The sequence below is a fragment of the Apis laboriosa genome, unplaced genomic scaffold, assembly GCF_014066325.1.
Source record: "Apis laboriosa isolate Shangri-la unplaced genomic scaffold, ASM1406632v1 scaffold9_cov152, whole genome shotgun sequence".
NCBI lineage: Eukaryota > Metazoa > Arthropoda > Insecta > Hymenoptera > Apidae > Apis > Apis laboriosa.
The window spans coordinates 3,991,082-4,013,865 of NW_025224966.1; the positions used below are offsets into that span (position 1 = coordinate 3,991,082).

At 42.3% G+C, this 22,784-nt stretch overlaps 2 protein-coding genes across 3 annotated transcripts in view; one reads left to right on the forward strand and one right to left on the reverse strand.

Annotated features, from left to right (window-relative positions):
• Positions 1-22,784, forward strand: part of LOC122719827 (protein timeless homolog) — a 183,913-nt gene that overhangs the window by 38,061 nt on the left and 123,068 nt on the right. The gene's annotated exons all lie outside the window — the stretch shown is intronic.
• Positions 7,399-11,761, reverse strand: LOC122719828. Its single transcript, XM_043946018.1, has one exon. It carries the CDS (start codon positions 11,510-11,512, stop codon positions 8,546-8,548), a length of 2,967 nt encoding a protein of 988 aa, XP_043801953.1. The 5' UTR covers positions 11,513-11,761; the 3' UTR covers positions 7,399-8,545.

The window sequence follows — 22,784 nt, forward strand, 5'->3', positions numbered from 1 at the left end:
AAATGTACGCCATTTCTCACGTTTTAACAATATGCCATTTCCCCTGTTTATCTATCTATTTCCCCCTGCCTATTGCGCGTACATGATTTTTCATTGCGATTGCAACGACTTTTTCCACGATTTTATCGTACTATGGGATTTCGTGATTGAAAAACTTCGCCATGTATTTTTCAGACGCGAAAATGGAAGAATTATGACGTACAGTCCACATTTCAGTAATTTTTTTCCCCCCTATAGAGAGCCGCACATATGTATACAGGTTTAATGAACATTTAATTGCAACAGCACTTTGTTCCCCTTGCGTGACATGTTCGCGATCTGTTGCTCTTTTTCCACTTCCTCCTGTTTCCTCCTCCTCCTCTTTTTTTTTTTTTTTTTTTTTTTTTTTTAATTGTCCGATTCGCGCGAGTCTCTTAATAATAGAAATCATTTCTGTAATTTTATTATTCATTCGAGAAGACGCTTGTGAAACGCTATTATATTCTTCTATTTTTAAAAATTTTGTTCGCAAAAAAAAAAAAGAAAAAAGAAAAACAGTAAGGCGTATATTTCCACGGCGTGTATTTTTAAAAGACGATGATACCGAACACGAGAGTAGTGTTTCCAATAAAGATAAAACCATATCGAGCAGAGCTGACATTTTTATTTTAACTTTTTATACGCAGCGAATTCAAATGGAAAAGACAAACGATAGAATTTCAATGGAACGGTGCAGAATGTCAAGAAAAATATTCGAGTTTTAACATCTAGGAGCGAAAATTTTTTGTTCAAATATCGACGCTTCATTATCGGTACGAAAATCGAATTTTAATTGATTAAAAAATTGCCTTTTTAAAAATTAAAAAGAAAAGAGTATATATATAAATACCAAAAAAAAAAAAAAAAAAAATAATCGACGAATTCATAAATGTCGCAATAAAATTCTTTTTTTTCTTTTTTCGATCCCTCGTTTCGATTATTAACAGCATTCAGATAAATCGGTTTTCTCGCGAAACACAAATTCTCCTCGTCGAAATCGAATTTTCGCGCGAAATCGACGCGAAACGATTCGATAAGTCGGCGTGTTAGACGTTTCGATTATAAGTTTAATCGGACGCGAGGAGATTTTTCGCGCGTCGTCGGATCGCATTCTGCTCGAGTAAAAAGAGGTGGAGATCCCGAGGCCGAGTCTCGACTCTGCTCACTGGGAGACATTTCGCAGACTTTCGAGGTAAAATGAAGGGGATCTCTCTTCGATCCTGTATAATTCTAGTTCACGTAGATCGGGGATGGTTTTATGGACGCCGTTTTCCGATTCTTTCAATCTTTCGTCAACTCAAACTCTCGATTTTCGACAACTCGATTATGCTTTGATAACAGGCTATGCATTCTGCGAAGCTGATCGAGATTAGGTATGATAAAGGTTATTTTTAAGTTAATGAATACTCGAGAATGAGAATTAGTGTAAAACATGATGAGTCTTTCTTGTTGTATTCTCCAATATACTTTGATGTGTTTTTTGTTTTGATCAATAATTGCTTAGATCCTTTCTTCAAAGAAACTTATTATTATTAAAGGTTTAAGATTGAGACATAGGTATGATAAATTTAATAAAAAATGTTAATGGAATAAATGAAAAGTGATATTTGATGAATAGAAGAAGCATCGTTTTTCAACGAGACAATGTTAGGCATTGGTGTATCGATGGAAGCGAAGCAAAAAAAAATATTGGACCCTGGAATATTCAACCCCATCCGTCCCATTCATCCGTTCGGCTCTCATTTGTTTCCGTTTTTACATAACTTTCTTTGATAGCAAGATATTGAAAGCTGCGCGAGTTACTCGAAGGAATTTATTGCAGAATAACATGAAAGCCTCTTATGAAATACTGATCATAAAGCTGACTAATAAAATTGCATATAAGTTTCACGTCCCGTATTAAAATATCGAATGAAACAGCGAAACGCGCCGAGTATTTTTTTTTTTTCTTTTTTTAAATATTACACTCGTTCATTCTATCATATTTAAACGGATCAATATTACGAATCAATTAAACTAATGAACGTGCGTTTGCCACGATTTATTTGCGAATAAATTATGTTTGATTATTTACAAATTTGAATTAATCCTGTTAATTATTAATAATAATATTAATAATATATTAAATCATAAATTACAACAGAAATAATCCAAATTCCGTTATAAAATGTTCGTTGTTAATCCGACTTTTTTCTCCGCGCGGATAACTGGCAAATCAAATAGCCGTCTTCTTGCAGTTACGAGAAGGATTAATCGAGGTATCGCGGATAATTAGTTTGGCTCGGGTATTCCGTATTTAACTTCTCTGATATAGGAAACGTTTGACTCGCCAACGAGGAAATAGGTAGCTCATTAAAGAAGAGGGTGGGGGGAGAGGGTTGCGAGGGCGAAAGCGAACGAGTGCCGTTTAAGTTCGTTATACGCTTTCTACGAAATTATATACGGTCTAAAGAGTTGCGTTTAATCTTTTTTCGATACGTGCCTCCGACAGATTTCCTGTTGAATTCCTGTCGATTCACTTTTCGATATATCCTTGCACGATCCTCGTGTGATCGGGAGAGAAAGATTGAAATCAATCCTTTGTCGTGTATCCCCAAAAATGAATTTTCGAAAACGATTGTACAAATAATAGGAAGCGATGAATAATAATCGAATAGCTATAACAGAGCTTATAATTTCGTATCATTTCGTAGGAAGGGCGAGAGTGAAACGAAATTTCACTCTACTACTTGCCCACCAAACAGTCTGCCACGCCTCTTCAACGTCTCTCCTCAACTTAAATTGCTATTTAACCATCGCACCTACAGGAATTCCGGTAACTCGATTCCCCCGACGGTATTCGGGCAACAACTAAATCGATCCCTCTCCGCCTTCGTATTATCGAACGAAACTCGAAAAGAGATCGATTCCATTTTTCCGCGGATATCCAACGTCTCTTCCAAGAAACCTGGCCACAATATTCCGTTTTTCGATTCCGAAATGGATGGATGGATGGATGGATGGAAGTCAATATCACGACAAGACAAAGGGTAACCCTCTCTCCCCCTCCTCCCCTCCCCTCCCGCTCAATTCTGGTTAAACCAGAATCGAGTCGAAAGAAGGGGGGGGGGAGGGAAGAGTGAGCGACGGATATAACGAACTTCTGCAAGATGTTACCGAATTCGGTTCGTGGCCGCGGGGGATGTATATATATATATATATATACGGTGATTAAATTTCCTAGTTGCATTGCCACGAAGGGTTATATCCATAGGAAATTTAAACAAGGGCTTTAAGGAACGGTCTCTCGTCGTTCGCCCTCCCTCCCCCCTCCTAAATATCGTTTTTCCCTCGGTTGCGGTCTCGTTACCGTGTTCCAGGCAAATTCAGCCCCCGGGCCACGGGGCTCGGGCCACGACACGCTCGCCGCGAATTATTCATGTAGCAACATTTCACGTTGCCTCAAAGCCTCGTGATTTTGCAACCTACCCCTCGGCCCACCAACCCAACCCCCCTCCCCCTGTTTGTTGTTGTTCCTACGATTTTCCTTTTCCTTGCTCGCCGGTGACGTTATCGCGATTCCTGGTGGGCGGCGAGGGGGGGAGGGAGGATGGCAAGCATGTTTTCCCGCTTATTATCGCTGTTGTCGGTGGAACCGCGAACAACCCGATTAACATTCGTTGCGGAACAAGCAGAGTTGCGCGGGGATGAAATTACTGAGATTAAGACGGAGGGGGCAAGGGGAGGAATTAAACTTTTCCTTCGCCGCCCTTCGCTTTCCTCTCTTTCTTTCTCTCTCTCTTTCTCTCTCTCTCGTTCTAATTTCTTGTAAATCGAAATTTATGGGGGAGAATCTTGGGGAGGGACCGCGTGGATGGGGGCGCTCTGTGTGGTTGAAAGTTAAAAATGTACGTTGTTCTTTCTTTTAAAAAAGAGGGTGCGCGTCGGTTTATCCTTTTTATCGTGGGAGATTTTATATTCGAGGGGGTGAATTAGGGTGAAAGAAACGAAGACGAAGACGGACGGGAAGTTTTTATACGGTTGTGCATGTTGTAAAAATATTTTTGAGAATTGGTCATGGAAATGTTTATGGATGGATTTGATGGATTGTTTGTTGTTGATGAGTCGAAGAGAAGTTTGAACGGGTGAAAAGTTGTACTCTCGTATTCTCGGGGACAGTTGGAAGGATTGTTGTTGTTGTGGAAAAGTGAAGTAGATGAAATAATTTTTCTCGATATATTTCGATTGGAGTGTCGCAACTTCATCTTTGTTGTTATAATAGTCGTCCGCGCGATATTAGTTTTACATGTCGTTTAACTTAATAAACGTGGCGCATCATGCGGGGGCGAGAATGAACTCGCGAGAGGTCAATAATTGAATCAGCGGAAATTGCTTTAATGCAAAGGTGAAAATAAAATTTGTAAATTAAATTTCGCTACGGGATATAACGTCGAAACGGTTTTAATTTTAATTGTATGATAATACGGTTTTGTAAAATGGATTTCTGCAGCGGAGGGAACGTTGTTAAAGCAAAAAGTGTGGAAATTGTTGTTGCAAATGGTGCAACGTAATCACGAAAAATAATACGGAATTTCAGCCCGATAAGAGAGTTTTAACGATGTCATTCACCGGAAATATCTGTCGATACGCAGAGATTGTTTTTTAATATTTATATAATCTTCGAATGCTCCAACATTAATTTACGGTTCCCTGAATTGCGTGTAGTATTAAATTTTTTTTTCTTTTTTCTTTCTTTTTTTTTTTTTTTTCGTTATTTTACAATCAACGTCAATTACAATCGTCGTCGTATCAAAAATATTACACCGAGCGAGATATAAAAACTACGGTATAAATTTTATAATGTTAATATTACAATCCAATACGCGTTTGAAATATTTATAAAAAAATAAAAATCGAAAACACACACGAGAATATAGAATCCGATCTCGGTAAACCATAGACATTTTATTTTAAACGCACGAATTTCCGAAAAGCTTCATTCGCTTTCCGAGGAGAGAGGAGGAAAAGAAAAAAAAAGAAAAAAAGAAGAAGAAGAAGAAGACGAGACGAAACACGCGGAACGGCAGATGCAGGAAATCTGTTTGCTCGATAAATGGCTGAAAGCGTGAAATCCTTGTATCTCGAATCGAAGCGGATACCGCCTTATCTCGAAAGGCACAGATTTTTCCGACAGCTGTCGATCTTTTTTTCCGACAGTTCCTGACTTCTTTCCTCTCCTCTCTCCTTTCCTCTTCTTTTCTCTTCCCTTCTTTCCTCCCCCCTCGTCTTCCTTATTTCGCGCCTTCGAACCAATAACGCATTATCCACCACCACCACCACCGCCGGAAATACTGTTTACCGCCAGGATATAGAATTTTTTGCCCGACCAATTTTTTTATTGCGTCGCGTATCACAGGATTAGTCAGTTGAAGAAGCGATTGACGCGCTAATAAGCGCGATAATTTTGGTCTGGACTCTATGTTGGAACTCATTTTCATGATGGAATGGAATAAATTACGCGACTCATCGCGCTCTCATTTTTTATGGCATATTTAATTATTCCGTTTCCTGAGAGGGAGGGGGTAGGTGAGGGGCGGAGAAATTAATCGTATTTTCTTTTTTATCGATGTCTCGGGGACTGATATATTCGAATAATTATCGTTTTTGGATACGTTTTTTATTTGTTGACAGAATGATCTCTATTTTGAAGAATTATATTTTCGTATAGAAATTATTATAAGCGCGTTGTTATAAGCAAACAACAACATAATACACGTATGAATCAATGTTTCGTAATCAATGTAAATGTTGTTAAATACTAATACCGTATATATTAAAATATATTACCGTACATATAATACATATTTTGTTGACGAATAAATATACATTTGAAATGTGAATAAATATTTGTAATCATGCATTATAATGTTATCAAGTATAATCGTGTTTTAACAAAACTCGCAAAACACTCGTTAATAAAGATTCGCAATTAATGAAAATATATATACTTGGAGGCACAGTTTGACAGTAACGCGTTAAACATTAAAATGTTCCAACGAAAAATCGATAGCTGTGGCTGGCATGCAATTATCCTTCTACAAAAGATAAATCGTAAAATATTATAACAGTCAGATGTGAAGCATGATTTGAAATTTACGTGCTCCGTAAAGCGAAACAAAAATATTTCCTCGTGTCAGGCATTGTAGTAAAATTTCTGACATCAGAATAAAAATGAATCCGTATTCCGTGATTTATTCGGTGGAAACAAACGCATTAACGAATGGGAAAAAAGAAGAAAGGAAAAGAAAAGAAAAGAAAAGAAACATGAGAAAATGTTAACTTACCTGCGCTTCACAGTCATTATTATTCTCCAAGAAAATTATCTTTCTTAAAAGAGACGCCAATTTATTTCTCATTTATTTCTCTCGACTCTACAAAAAAAAAAAAAAAACAAAAAAAAATAACAAATCTAAAAATATACCGTAATTTACGTAAAATAACGTAAATAAATATATCTCTAAGATATATTAGACAGATACAGGGCTACGCCTAAAAACGGAAACGAAAAGTGGCGCTCGATGAAAAGGCGATTCAAAATAATCCAAAAAATTGCATCTTTGTACATCGGTTTATTATCATAGCGGTACTTTGACACTGGTTATTTTAAGAAAGATAATGTCTAGCCTCTTCGTTATTTCTTATCTGCTCTCTTCCACTCTTGTATTTTTTTTTTTTTTTTTTTTTTTTTTTTTTTTTTTTTTTCTCTGTTTGTTAAGAAGTCTTGGCAACCGGCCAAGCCGCCAGAATTAAGTTCGGAAGCTACGTTTCTGTACACTCGGTGTTGGCCGTCGTTGAGAACGGTTTCCACCTCGCGATCATTTCTCTCTCTCTCTCTCTTTTTCTCTCACACGCATACACACACGCGCTACCTCTCGCTCTCATCCTTCCTCTTTCTCTCTCTCTTTCTCTCTCTCTGTCTCTCTCGCTATCTCTCACTCTCGTCCATTCTCGCTGTTTAGCCCTTTGCTTCTTCGCTCCTCGCATACTTTCTCCTCACACCATCCCGCCTTCTTCACTTACACTCCGTTTTCGTGCACTCGCGCATCTCTTCTTTTTCTTCTTCTTCCTCTTCTTCTTCTTCTTCTTCTTCTTCTTCTCCTTCTCCTTCTCCACCTTCTTCTTCTCCTCCTTGTCCTTCTTTTTCCTCTCACTCGATCTCACACCGTTCGATAAAAGTTCTTCCGGCCAGCAATCGCTCTCGCTTCCCCGTCTCGCACTGTCATTCAAACGTACAATTCGCCACCGCGAATTTCACGCCAGCACGTTCCCTGTGTCCCATCAATTTCTTTTCTCCATCTTCTCTCCAGCCTTTCTCTCTTCCCCTCCCTCGTCATTTTCTCACCACATTTCCCTCCCCGTACGTAGCCCCAGCCACACTTCCAGATCATAGAAGTGTCCTGGAACGCGCGACGAGAAAACAACGCGTCCAATCCAGAAACGCGGCACGTTACAATTATTATTGTCACTTTGTGTGTGTGTGTGTGTGTGTGTGTGTGTGTGCTATTTAACGTTCCGATCGCCTGAGATCGATGCAGCGCGAGAGACTGCGCTTATTTTTTTTCTTTTTTTCTTTTTTCTTTCTTTCTTTCTTTTTTTTTTTTTTTAATTATTGCCACCTGCAGTGCTTTGAGTGAAACGAAGATCCTTTCACCGGGATACCGAAAGGAAAGGGAGGGCACGTTCCTCTTTGGTTTTTCTCGATCGCCTCGTTAAGGTCCTCGATACATCACGGTCCCTTTGTTCAACGAACAGCCCAACTCGTTCTCGACGACGAGTTACATAGTCGACGAAACACTTGGATTTTTTTTCGAAATTTCACCGTATTTCTCCTCCGCCTCGAGTTCATCGGCAGATGGAGGAATATCGAGGGAGAGGTTTCTCCCAAGGCTCCATGGGATCTCGGCCAACAGTTTCCTTCACCGAACTTTACCGCGTGCGTATTTCCCGACGGACAAAGCCGAATCTGGCGGTTATTCGGGAACTACTCGGAGCTTCCTCGAGAAGTAAGGTGATCCGTTCGAGCTTTGTTCGTTCCTAGTTCAATGTTCAATGTTCATCCGTTCACTTGAAAACCAGTACACCGGTTAATCTGGTTCGTAGCCAGAAAACGTTGTTGAAAAGTGTGTATGTATATATATATATATATATATCCTCGATAAAACTCTATTCGAACGAAACGATCGATCGTTCGATATTTTTGATTCGTGTATAAAAGTCTCTCTATTTTTCTCACATTTCTCGTTCGATTCGAAAATCGAAAGTCTTTCCAAAGATTGTGGCACGAGCGGGAAGGAAAGTAAAAGAAGTAGAAAAAAAAAAAAAAAAGAAAAGGAAGAAAACGAAAGAAAGAAAGAAAGAAAGAAAGTGAAAGTTACTTCTGCTAAATATCGGCAAAGTACACGTCCGGTAATCGCGTCCTTTCGACGCGCGATCCTCGATGTTCAGATACCTTGTCCCCGTCGAACAATCGAGCGTACTCGGATTCCGGTCACCAAAGTTCGGTGGTCGGGGTGAGAGTGTGCACCTCGATGTTCTCGTGCCGATGATACCTGTCCCTTCGCCTCACCGTTGCCCGCCGCGACAACACGACGGTGAGCGCGGCTGCCGCGCCGAGCGCAGCGCCAGCCAGCACCAACATCCCCGGATGAGCGCCAGCGGACAAAGCCTCGGAGACCCTTGCGTCGGAATCGGTCGCCCTCCTGTCGTTCAATTCCTCGGCTATCGTGTTCGAATCGCCCCTCTTGTTATCATTATCACTCTCCCCGCCGAGCACCGCCGAGTTCTCTCTCGTCGTCGGATCGTTCGCCCTCCTCCTCGTCCAATACTTCTTCTCGAACGGCTGCTCCCTCGACAACGGGGGGCCGATAGCTTTCGATGGCTTGAAGGCGAACGAGGAGGTGGCGATCTTGCCGAGTTTTCTTTCCCCCTGCTCGCTGCCGTCTTCTACGCGATTATCCAAAGTTCCCGAATCGTCCCCGCTTCCCATAATTGACGGTTTTCCATGGCTCGTCGCGCCCCGGCCGACGTCTATAATTGAATTTTTAATCTCCGCCGCGGCGCCCCGATCGACCTCGATAACTTTCTTAGCCGGGTCTCGCTCCTCCTTCCGTCCCGACCTCCTCGTCGTCCCCACGAAGCCCGTTCCGCTCAACGTTGCCGGCGACGAAACCGGCCTCGTCGACGTTTCCTCGACGATCGGCGACGAGTCCTCGGCGACGAGGGAGGGACGACGATCTCGATCGGCTCGCGATCGATTCTCGTGATCCTCGGTGGCGGTGATAACGGATAACGGGTGGACGGAGGCGACGGTGGCCCCTAGGTGGGTAGTGGATGCGTTGGAAGTAGACGCGGTCGGGTTATTAAAACGAGACGAACGTTCGATCGGAGGCGGAATCGATAATGTCGTGGGCGGCGTGATGATGACGGTCGGCGGGGCAGCGGTGGGTGGAGGGCTAGGGGGCGATGGTAATTCGTAGAGCGGCGATCCCGACAATCGGCCAGGTGTATCGCAACGCACGTCTTCGTTCGGTCGCTCGTGCTGCCTCACCCACTCGCCCAACCAGTACAGGTCCTCGCTGCAGTTCCAACGATTCCCGGCCAAGTCGAGGACGCGCAATTGCGGAAGCACGTACGGCAGATCGAACCTCAGCCCCGTCAAGTTCGTTCGGGACAAGTTCAATTCGATCAAGCTCTTGCAGGCGGACAACGCGGCGTCGTCGGCGAGAAGCTGCCTGGCAAGGACCGGGCTTCTCGACACGTCCAGGTAGACAAGCCTTTCCGGCGTGGGCACAGGAAACGCCATGTCGCTTTGCTCCTGTTGCTCCCCCCGAAGCGAGGTTAATCCCGCCATACGAAGCTTGGCCAGATTACTCGGCCCGCTCAAGGTATTAGCCGGCAACGTTTTAACGGGATTATCGGAAAGATCGAGCTCTTCGAGCACCGGTAATTGGCCGAGGGCCCCAACCTCGATCTCCTCGATGTCGTTGTCGTTCAACGTCAACCATCTCAAATTGTACAATCCTTGGAGATCGTCCGTTCTCAAACGGCCGATCGCGTTTCGTTCCAGCTTGAGACTGGTGAGACTGTTCGGCAGGCTGCCAGGCACCTTGGCCAGAACGTTGCCCGAGATGTCCAGCTCCTCGAGAACCTCCAGCCGGCCGAGAGCGTCGTCCTCGATGTCCGTCAACCGATTCTCCGAGATGTCCAGTATCCGTAGGAGGGGGTAACTGTCCAAGTCGCCCCCCCTGATCGTGGTTAATTTGTTGCCGGCCAATCTGAGCGCCCTGACCGATCTCGTGAGCGCGGCCGGGACCCTGGCCAAACCCGTGCGAGACGCGTCCACGGTTTCCAAGCGTCTGCCTGTGCCCAACAGCAGCGAGACGTCCCTCTCTTTCAGAGGGTTCTCCGAGAGTTTTAGTATCGATAATCCCGGAAGCGGTTGCAAAGTTCCGGAAGCAGCCCGCGCCAAACCGTTCCTCGAAACGTCGAGCTCCCTCAATCTGTCCAGGCTCTCGAACCACCTGGCGCCCAAAACTTGTAGCTGATTCCCGCTCAGATCCAACTTCTGCAACGAGTAGAGGGGTGTCAACGCGCTGTCGGGCAGATCGGCCAGCCTGTTGTCCGATAAATCGAGAAACTCCAACCGGTCCAGCCCCCGGAACGCGTCCTCGTGCACGTTCGATATCGCGTTCCTACGCAAACTCAACCTCACCAATCCCGCAAGCGTCCTAAAAGCCCCGGCACTCACGTCCGTCAGCGAGTTGTCGGACAAGTCGAAACGCGTCAGCTCGCTCATATTCATCGCACGGCCCACCGTCACATCGTTCAACCGTGCCAGATTGTTTCGCGACAGGTTCAACGCTGTGACGCGCTCGAATCCGTGCCACGACACGTTCAAGAACACCAACGAACAGTTCGTCACGGACAATTCGTCGAGGTAGGGTAGTAGAATAGTAGTGCTGGTGGTGGTGGTGCTGGTGGTGGTGGCGGCGGTGGTGGTAGTGGTGGTGGTGGAGGTCGTGGTAGCAGTACTGGTAGTAGTGGCGACGATGGCGGTGGTGGTGGTGGCGGCGGCGGCGGCGGCGGCGGCGGCGGCGGCGATGATAGTGGTGGTCGCGTTATCGGGATCCGCCGACGCATCGCCGGCCGTGTCGTTTACGTCGACGTCGTACCGTTCGACGTTCGACGTAATGCCGATCACTTGGAACTCGCTCAACGTTTCGCTCACTTCCAGCTCCTCGAACAGACCGATCACCTCGTAATCGTAGGCACCGTCCACGGCCAGACTCCTCGTCCTGGCCGGCAATTCCGACAATCCCGGCGCGCGTCCGCGACACTTGACGCGTACGAACACCGGCAAGTCCCTCTCCCCGCCGCCGCTTTGATGACACTCGCACAGATCCGGACACGCGGAACCGCTCGCCATCAAGGCGAGCAGTATGAACGGAAGCCACATCGCTTCCAGCTACGGCGGCGTCTTCACATCTCGAACGGCCGATGATTAATAATCCTCGAACGGCTCACGCCGCCACCGTCCTGGGGTACCACCGCGCGATCTTGCCGAGGCTTCTTGGTGCACCGAGCATAGGCGCGCGTTCTCACGAGTTCTCATCGAACGGGCAGATTCGACGATCCGCCTCCTCGAAATCAAGGGATGCCGCCAAAACTCGCGAGTATACACCGACGATGCCAGACCGCGAGCAGACTATCGGCCGCGTCAGACGTGATGTCCATACGAAGGACTGACAAACACTGCGGCGCCCGACTCGTAGCTGCACCCGCCTCTCCTCTCTCTCGCCCCTTTCGGCCTCCGAGCCGGCTGTGCGCCGCCACCCTTCCCTCCAACCTTCTCTCTCCTTCGCTCTCCCGACCTTTCCTCCCTCCTCTTCTCCCTCTCTCTCTCTCTCTCACCTATTTCTATGCACCCTATATAGATGTACGCCACTCTCCACCACCACCACCACCACCACCACCACCCGACACTCGTCGCTTTTGCTCTCGAACTCGATAAGGGGCGCGAGCGCGCTTGCGTCCTCTGACAGTGTACCGACGACGAGGTACACTGGTACAGGTAGGAGGTATCCTTGCGATCTCACCGACTACCACCGTCGTCCACGGCTCGCGCTGCCTCCTGCTTCACTGACTCACTGACTCGCCTCGACTTTCTTAAACTCGATTCCGCGTGCTGGGATTTCCGGGGCGCGAGCAAATCGTTCGCCGCCTCCGCGTTATCCATCGCGGTTCAAACCAAACTTCCGCTCTCTTCCTCCTCGATGTTCCCTTCCATCGGATCTCCGTTTTCCATGTTTAGTACCTGTAAAAACGTTGACTTTCTCACTTTCGATTTTTTTTTTTCGACTTTCGTTCTTCTTTCGGACGGAAAGAGAATCGTCTCGACGATTGGGAATGGTCGGAGGAGGATAGGCCGCGTTTTAATCGTTGCGAGGATTAAAAGGACGCTGGGATCGATGATGTTGGATTCATATTGAATTTATGGTTGGCAGATGGTGGTACGTGAAAGCGTGGCTGTTTTTTGGAACAAGGATTTCGCGGTACGTACAATACAGTAGGAAACTAAAACTTTACCGATACACGTCCGCGTACTGCTGGCAGTTGGCTTTCTTAAATTCGATTCGCGTGCTGGGATTACAAAGGAGCCGAGGTGCAGTTCTCACGAAATAAGGTGAGAGGTCAGCTACTTTCCAAGCATGCACGCTTTCTATCTCGTTACGGCGTTTTCGGCCAACGCGATTATCTCGAGAGCTTCGCCGCATTGCAAATTTATATTTATATCGGAATTTTCGTTAAACGCGTTTTAAATATTTTTCCTCTTTTTCCAATATAGAAACGTTAATTTATTAATTTCATCAGCCGGTATCGACGGTGAAATAAACATTTAGAGAATTTCCTAGCTGGCGGTATAATTAAGCCTCCTTTTGCGCGAGGGTACGTACTATGAGAAGTTCGTATCGTTTGTATAGTCAAAATTTAAACCACTTAAGCCTGATCCGCACGTCTAAGAAGCCATTGTTTTAGCCGGTGCCGGTATAATCCTACTTAGAAGAGAATGATTGAATAGAGAGTGCTCGGAGAGACGAAAGGACGAGAGATTTACCGTCAACTAATTTCACATTCTACTGCACGTTGTCATTTTCAATATCCTATGTTTCCCTCGTTCCCTTCTGTTATTTCACCGTGTAATTAAAACACGCCGTTTAAAGCATTCGAAAACCTCGATATCTCATCTCTGATGATTGCTTTCGAGAGAAAGAGAGAGAGAGAGAGAGAGAGATAAAAAACCATTTTCTTTCCACCAAATCGAATCTCTTTGTAAAGTTTCTTTTAAGTTTCTTCCCAACTCTGTCCAAAAGTTGAAAGATCCCACGGAATCTTTGCAATATCTTTGCAATATAATAAGAGATACCATTTCACGTACGCGTATATTTTCGTGCATAAGTGCACGACACATACCAAAGTTATCCTTGGGTATACACACGGAGGCAAGCAGAATTTCGACTCCCATAAATTAGTTTCCCCGCGTCTCTAATCTCATGGGAATTACTGTTCTACTTGCCGGACTCACGGATCGAACGTGATCTTGGAATTGCCTCCACCACCTCCACTCTTGATATTTCTCTTCGATCGCGTAGCGTACGATCGCAGATTAAGTTACTTCTGGTTAAATACTCCCCCCTCCCTCCCTCCCTACTTAAAAAGTAGGATTTTCGTTCGATCGTCGAAATTTCTCCAACGATTCTCCTCCTTCGTCTCGAAGGATATATCGAGGAGCGGTGAAAAAAGAACGTAAATCGTAGAAAAAGTTGCACAAACCGGATGTCAATCAAACGGAAAGAAATACGGCGTTGATTAAAAGAAAGGTTCCGCTCGATTAAACGGCGACTCGACTCGCTAATTTATCGCCTCGAGAGAGAGAGAGGGAGGGAGAGGAAACGGTTGTGTCGTCGTCGTCGTAGTTCGCCTTCCATTATTCCGATGAAATATTTCCAGACACCTAGGATGAAACTTCGCTCATAGACGCGCCCTGTTTGACGGATTCCTCTGGCTTTATACACTGGCGCCAATATCTCGTACCGATGTACGATGCGTTTCGAAGCTTAGATTTATGGATTTCGGTCCTTGGTCTTGGTGAGCTTTGATCATGGACAATTGTGCATCGTTTATCGCGTCGGATTGCCGAGATTGCAGAGATTTAATTGGAGACGGATCGTGAGAGGAGAGTGGAAATTATCGGGGAAGTAGATATTTTTTTAACACAGGAAAATTGTTTCGAATCCTTGTTTCGTCAAATGGTTCGTCGATGAATCTTTAATTAGAGTCGGTGAAACGAAAGGGAGAGAAATGTTGATATTAAATCGCGGGGGATATTTATTCGCACTAAATGGTAAGGTACACATGCTGCAATTATTTAAAGTGTCTACCTACGCCTGTCTCCTTTTCACGAGCGATAAAACTACGGTAAACACTCACGTCTGCTACTACTCGTTGATGACATTTCAGCTAGAGAAGTTTAAGTTGCTATTGTTAACAATTATGGATCAATCCTTTGTTTATTCCTTCGGTTCGAGTGTAAACGAGCAAAAAATGTATCGACGTTTCCGAACAAGGGCTAATTCGTCGAGAAAATACGTTACTGCCTTATTAAGTGTTGTTATCGCGTGGAAACGTGCCAAGCGCCATTTATTCGAAAGCGTTGTTTCCGCATCGCGATCCTTGTTCTCTCATTCCTCGATGTTCTTTAGAGAGAATTCGAAAAAAGAAAAATGAAAATGTTAATTTAACTTAAATGTTAAATTATATACGTATGTATGTATGCGTCAATTAATATCGATATTTTTAAAGAAGAGAACAAGAATTGGAATAATTTTCAGCCTAAAAGTATTCGTACATTTTATTACAAAGATAGGAAAAAAAAGAAGGAAGAGAGGGGGAAAACTTGTCACAATTCTTCAATTTCGCTTTTTTCAGATTTCATTTTTAAACTAAATTTTTCTCCCATGGAGAATCTATCGTTATCTACGCATGCAAATTCTTTCTCGTAGAAATTGGAAAAAAAGCGGAGCATACCATTATTTATTTTCCCCCCGATTCTCTAGTTTGCATTTATGGGGGTGGTACCGTTGTGTTTGAAGAGCTCTCAAACCCACACTTCTACGCTCGCCACGCTGAATATGGTGGAAAACACAAGGTATCAGAGTAGAATAACTGAATCAAGATTTATCCCGGTATTATCGGACCGGTTCGAAACAAACGATTTCGATGACGAGCGCAAACGCTGACTTCAAACACACCCGTTCGATTAAGTGCTCTGTAAATTGACCTGAAAATCCACGTCACTTTAAAGCCGGCCAGTTGCAAACGATGATTTAATCGCTCGAAATGGTCATACACTGGCATTTTTGATACGACAATTTCACGATCGCTTCGAAAATCCTTCTGCCCGCTTCATCCGTCCGGGGACTATATCGTTTCGAACGTATTCTGACGAATTCGGACGAGGATCGTTGTCCTTCGAAATTCGCTTAAACAACTCGTCCGCCTTCTCGGGTTAATCTTCCTCCCAATGTATCCAAACTCTTATCCCGTAGAAAATAAATTTGCTTGTTGCCACGAGAGATGGAAATAACGGATAAATAATTTTAATAATTTTAATAGAATTCGATATTATTTTTGAAGATTTCATCGATTGAGAATTTTATCCTTGATAACGAAATTAAATGATATTTTTGATAAAGGAAGGATATTCAGTTTTTATTATTAAAGTTGCACGAACGATTTATCATTTGTTTCTGCAGATTGTTATTTTTAATGCGCGATTGAATGCATTTTACTTGCAGTTAGTACATTTTTGTTGGAATATGTTTCAAAAAAATTGTAAATTCAATTGTATTTGGAATTGAAAAAAAAATTTTGTACTTTAATTCTTTTTTGAAGGAGATATATATAAATAATATGAAAATTACTTTTTTGCGAAAATAACGTAATTCAAGTGAAATTTATATAGATTTTATTATACTTGATTGAAAATAGCAAATTTTTTTTAATTTTATAGATATCGTTTAAACCGCATAATTGCCTTTAATGAAATATTGTTGGTATCAATAACAAAGCATACGTGCAATTTTATCAAATTTTTGAAAATTACGAGTGAAAGAGAGAAAAAAAAAATCGATTCTTGCCGAACGTGAGCGCGATATTTCATGGAATTTGATTATCGAATTTCCTGTTCCCTGATTTAGTTCGCTTCTCTTTATGGAATCCCGAGTTCAGAATTTAAAAGGCACTTTCTCTTGCACTTTTTTTTTTTTTTCAAAATCTATATCATCACACCGTATATTTTTCGCAAAGCATTATCGTAAAGCACTTTAAAATACTTTAAAATACAAATTAATTAGCCAACACTTGATCAATTTAGAAACGATGACTTAATTTCCACAGACACAGCAATTATACGATAATTATTTTCAGATAGAAAAATTATATATGTTCTTCTACATTTTTATTCTTCCATAAAAATTTTACTTTTGAATTCGATGAATAAAGAAATTCTATTACACTTTCTACAGAGAAAAGTGTAAAAATATTATTCCACACTTCGTTGAAATTTAAGATATTTTACCAATATCTTTATTGAATAAAATTTTCGTGCGAACGAATTTTTCGATCCGGTCGATTCAGCGAATCAAGGGATGATGGGATGAAATCAATCGATATTTAATAAGAAATCTTCTGTATCGAATTATAGCAGCGGGGTATTATCGGGTCCAAAGTTCGAGGATAATTGGATTTTCACAAGTTTCTCGGACTGAATTCAACCTCCCCTTCCCCCTTCCATGCTCATAACGTAATAACGATGATAATTGTCTTAATCCCTGAGAACTGGCGCGATCATTGGCAATCGAGGGATCGTAATTGAGATACAGAGATATCTCGATACTTAATAACGCTTCCTCCCGGATTACGGATTACTTCGATCGTTACTTCCAACGTTCCATCCATCCATCCATCCATCCATCCAATCTTTCCCTCTTTCGAATCGTTCGTCGAATCGCTTTCAATCGAAAATTTCCATATAGATCGGCAAGAAAATCGGTGACAATTCGGGAATCAGGGGGTAGCCAATTAAACCTGAAGTTCGTCGCGAGAGCCTCGCCTAGCAAGGTAGGGAACCTGAACAAACCGGGACAACTCTCTCTATCCTGCCGGTCAGCGTGCTCGGTATATAAAATTAACAATTCGAGCGAAACTCGTGAGTTTCGCGGTTCCGTGCCACCCTCCCCGCCGAGGATACGGAATTAGAGAATGCGCAGAGAGAGAGAGAGAGAGAGAGAGAGGGAGAGAGAGAGGGAAGGTTTTTGAGTCTGAAAACAGTTTTGCTCTGTCGCGCAAAAGTGGGGAAGAGGGGGGGAAGGGGCGGATTTCGGTGGTAGTGTCGGTTTGATAAGGGAAAATCTTTCGAGGCTGCGGCACTCGGCGAGCGTGTAATTTCGTCGAAATAGAGGAGCGGAATCCTGGCCGTGGCTGGTTACAAAGTTACTTTTACGATAGCGGCCTGCCCGAATGTAAATGGGGACGACGTCGGTCGAGACCAAAAGGAGAAAATCGGAGCGACGGAAAGAGAGAGTGGTTGGTCGGTGTCGTGGAAAAGGGTGAAACGAGGGAAAGAGTGAATGGAAACGTGCCACTGAGGAGTGGGGGAGAGGGGGAGGAAGGCGGAGGGAGCGAGATGGCGTGAGGCGAGGGTAGGGGGAGGAAGGGGGCGGTGGAAGTAAAGGGGATGAGACTGTCGGAGTTTGTAATTGCAACGGCTTTAACGCGCTGCTGATGGCCGATGGCACCCGGGACTGGGGTAATGGTCTGCACCAAATGTCTCTTCTTGCAGGGGGAGAGGAGAAGATGTCGGAGAAAACGCGAAGAAACGAGGGAAACGGTATATTCCAGAAGACACTCCCGAGGAGGAGTGGAAAAGGGCCACGTGGATATTCTTCTCTCCCTCTCTAACCATTCTTTCTTCCCCCCTCCCCTTCCTTCGTGCCACAGATGTTGGCATCAAACGATATATATATATACCGTGTACTTCTTTACTCTCTCGTCCTTTGGCTCTCTCCCCTATCTCTCTCTCTCTCTCTCTCTTTCTCTCCTCGTTCTGTCTAGCAACCACCTTTGATCAGGATAGAGGTCGATACGCGTGCAACGGTGCTTCTAGTCGGGGTAAATATTTAAACGAGGATACAATGGTTCCGGGTGAAATCCTGTGGCAAAATTCAAATGATACTGGATTTAGGACAATTTCCCGCCCCGTTGAAAATTTATCGGCGGATAAATTGGCGAAATTACGTGAAATTCCCTCCCTAATTCTCTCTGGACTATTTATTAATCAGGATATTTTAATCGAAATCGCGTTTATAGGTATTTTTATCCCCTGTTAATAAAAAAATGAAATTTTACGTCAATTTTACGCTCTGTTTCCGTTTACAACAGGAATTTCACTCGCGCTATCTTGAAAGTGTTTACAATGTTTAATATCGGTTGGAGCGATATCGTTGGAAGACGTGTCGTCCATTGAGCGCGCCACTTAACGCGCAAACATTTAAAGACACTTTTTTCCGCTCCTTCCTTCCACGCGAATGTGTGTATACAGTGGCGAATTGTAGTACATTCACGTACAAGAGCTGGTTAACACGGGACAAGCTTACCGCTGTTTTTCACCGCCACTTAATCCACGATTAATTCAGTCCACTACGTTTATACCACTTCCCTCTCCTCCCCGACTCCGACGAGGTAAATATTTTTGGCTCGGCATTTTTACCATCCGCGTTCACCGACAATACAAAAAAAAAAAAAAAAAAAAAGGGACAATATCCTTTTAAAATTCCTCTTGCCTTTGTCCACGAATATATACGTATATCGCGGGGAGATTCGACAATTTTTCAACTAATTCGAATTTAAAAATTCGCCTACGAGATTCTCTTATGAGCGAAAAATGCTTTTCTTTTTTTCTTTTTTCTATGTCGATATATAATTCGATAAGTTAAGTAAATAAATATACGACAGTCAGCAATATAAATACGTCGATTTTTCACGAAATTGAAATCGGAGGTATCGATAAAGGCGGTCACGAGGATCTCGAGAAGATTCGATCAAAGAGCGTGGTTCATTTCAACCCTGTTAATTAAATATTAAAGTGGTAATTTCACTCGAACCGTCTTCCTAATGTACGTCGATGGCATGTTTAAGAGTCTTCCTTGATATTCACGCGAAGTAAGACTTCTTCTTATCTGTGAAAGTAGGACGTGCCGGGGGAGTGAGATGCGCGGTACAATTTTTTAAAATTCGTGTCAAGCACTATCGTGGCAGGGAGTTGCACCGGAAGAGCAAGAAGCGCGATCCCGAACGATAATGTTCCAGCATCGAAAGTCTCGGGACTTGCACCGTAAGTTGCAAGGGAAGGTGTGGGGGAATATACGTATCGCGTTACGCCGCGCATCAAACTTTTATCGGCCACGTTGTGTACGATCGTGAAGATTTTATATCAGATTTTTCCCATTTTTGCATCTCGAAACTATTTCTCACCTACTGTCATTGCCCTCCAACCAATCGGCCTTCGCCATATTTCGTTTTCTCTTCGCAGCGTATACGATATTTTTGCTTCCTTGTAATTTGGTTATATACATTTGGTAAAAGAAAATTTTCATATTCATATTTCATATTTATCTCGAGAAATCATTTTTCACGTCGATGAAATTAAATCAGTTGTATCAATACGTATTATTATTATTATTATTATTATTATTATTATTATTATTATTCTGGTCGAGTACAACGAATAAAAAGTTGTTTCGATAAAAAATGAAAACTAAAAAAAATATTTTTTGCTCGAAGCTTCGGTTTCGAGAAATTCGAGATTAAAAATTCGTTCGATACATCGCGTGTATCTGACTGGTATCGATTTCGTTTTACAATTTCACGGTTTCCATAATTTGTAAATTAATTAAAGAAAGAATCGCGAAAAATAATAATTACGTTTCCTTGTGAATAGAAATTTGTGAAATTTCTCCGCTGGGGGGGAAAAAAATATATATATATTTCGCGTTGAAGTTATATCACAACGTGATTTAATATACCGTGATTGAATTATTAATCAATCCAGACATTTTCATATAGAAAGTCAATTTTTATTGACAACATAATTCCACGAAGATTAATCTTTTGAAAAATAATTGAGCATCGTTAAACGCTCATATAGTGGATGGGCGAGAGGATTTGTCAAAGCTAGATATATGCCATAACAGCGTAAGGATTAATGACTCAATTTCGTATTTCGCTTATCTTTACCGACCAAGAGATTAGCGACTATTATTTGGAAAATAATCGAATATCGATCAAGCTGGACAACATTTGACAAGCTAATTTATCAATCATCCATCAATAGGATCCATGGATTATAGGATGCAACGACGGGGGAATAAACTTTCACAAGAATATGAAATAAATGATCGTAAGATCTCGTCGATGAAATTCATTCGTTGAAATGAAAAAAAAAAAATCTCGTTGAAGATGCGTCATCCGGAACGCATCAGATGTAATAAAAAATACTACTACCGCGAGACTTAAGATTAAATCGTCTCTCGTTCTAATTTACAAGTTCTAATTTCTTGAATCTTGTTTACCGAATCAACCGAATACGCACAACACTTCAAAGACACGGGAACGCGAATAAATTCTCCATGGCGAAACATCTTCGTTATTTCGATTTACACTTGCCTCTACATACACACCTACATACCTATATTCTCGAACGGCGAGGTCTGAAACGAGGCGTTCGCTCGTTTCGCGGAATTCGAGGCGAATACCTCGTTGTTTTCCATCCCCTGGAAATGGATACGCTCGAGTATCCTTTTTTGAAACGGTTTCTATTTTCGTTTAGAGGCACACCCGGGGTCTTATATCACATTTACGGTTCCATACGGTTTAATGTTTACCCCCTAGACCGAGATAACGCTTTATTTCTCTTTCTGTCCGAAGTGACATTTGAAAATCCGTAGTCCAAAAGATTTTTGCCTTTTTGAGGTTACGTTCCTGGATTGAAACTCGCCTCGGGACGAATGTTGCCCTTAACGAATATCATTTCGTGGCTTAGCATACGTTTTGCATTTTTTTTTTTTTTTTTTATATGATTGATGGTGATTTAAATCCTGAATTTACATTCCAGACTCTGATCTTTTTTTTTTTNTTTTTTTTTTTTTGATTTAATATCGCGATTATTTCGATTCAATGTTTTAATGTCGATACAAAATAGACTTGAACTCGTTCTTTACGTTTCGCGTGTATGTATGTTATAATTTTTACGAGGAACAATTAAATCTGTGATTATCATCTTTGTAACGGTTTCGAAAAAGAAGGAAAGAATGATTGCCGGATAACGAGGGGGAGGGGAGTTCTTTATCGAATGAAAGATATATGATTTGCGAGTTGGAAAAGTACGGAATATATCGATTGTACGTGTTCAAACGATAGAAAGTTCGATTATCAATGGCGCGATTCGTCAAAACGTATTGCGTAATAAATTCCGCATTCCGCAGAGAAATAATAGTCTCGATAGAAGAAGAAGAAGAAGAAGAAGAAGTAATCTCGATATTCTTCCTGGATCAATTTTTTTTCATTTTCTTCTACAATATTCTTCTCCATTTTTTTCTTTTTTTTTAAGGATATATAATGCAGGTGCACACAATAAAAATACACGCAGCGCGTAGAAATTTCGTAGATTCAGAATATCGTTAATCGTCACGGTAATATTTGCGTTTCATTTCTATACGTTTTATATATATATATATATTTGAAGTGTTTCGAGGCTTGGTTAGATATTGCGCATCGTGACAAAGATTTGATGAATCTAGGTCGTCGGAGCAATAAAGAAATGGCACTTCTCTTTCGTATTTTAAATTTCAAATTGTTGACTACGCTCTCCAGGTTACAAATAAAATCCCACTTCTCATTTCCTTCTATCGTTCGCTCTCTCCCTCCCTCTCCCTCTCCCCCACGTTTTCCAAGTGTAAGATATTTATCTCGTGAAATTATAATAGAAGATTCTATTAAACAGGAAATATCCGACATTTCAAAGGGAGAATCTTTTCATAGGCAGTGTGATGAAATGTAATAAAATATGGAAAGAAGAAGAAGAAAAAAGAATTTTCCTATTGGAATTGGATAAGTTTAATTTTTATTACTATTAAAAATCGCGATATCTTTTTGCCATCATTAAAACGAATGATATATATATATATATATCATGAAATGATATTCGATCTCGAAATATTTCATATTTTATTTGTTAACGAATCTATGGAAATTCTTATCGATGAAAAGACACGTAGAAGAAAATTGAACATCGTCGAAATCGTCGAAATTGTTCATTACGAAATTCTTCCATCTACCGTTAACAAATTAAACAACTGGAGAATAATTGGAAATGGCCGAGTCGAGTAATCACATCCTGTATTTATTACCCGTGCAATTTGCAAATTGATCGAATTACATCCCCTCTCGAAATAAATCAAGCATATAATTACGAAGAAAACCGAGGAGAATCAGCTTTCACAGAGTATTATTACGGAACTCTTTGAAATGATATTCGAACGGAAATCGAGAGGCGAGTAATATTCGTCATTGAGCGTCATGAGGGGTAGTAGCGCGAGGGATAAAAGGAGAGT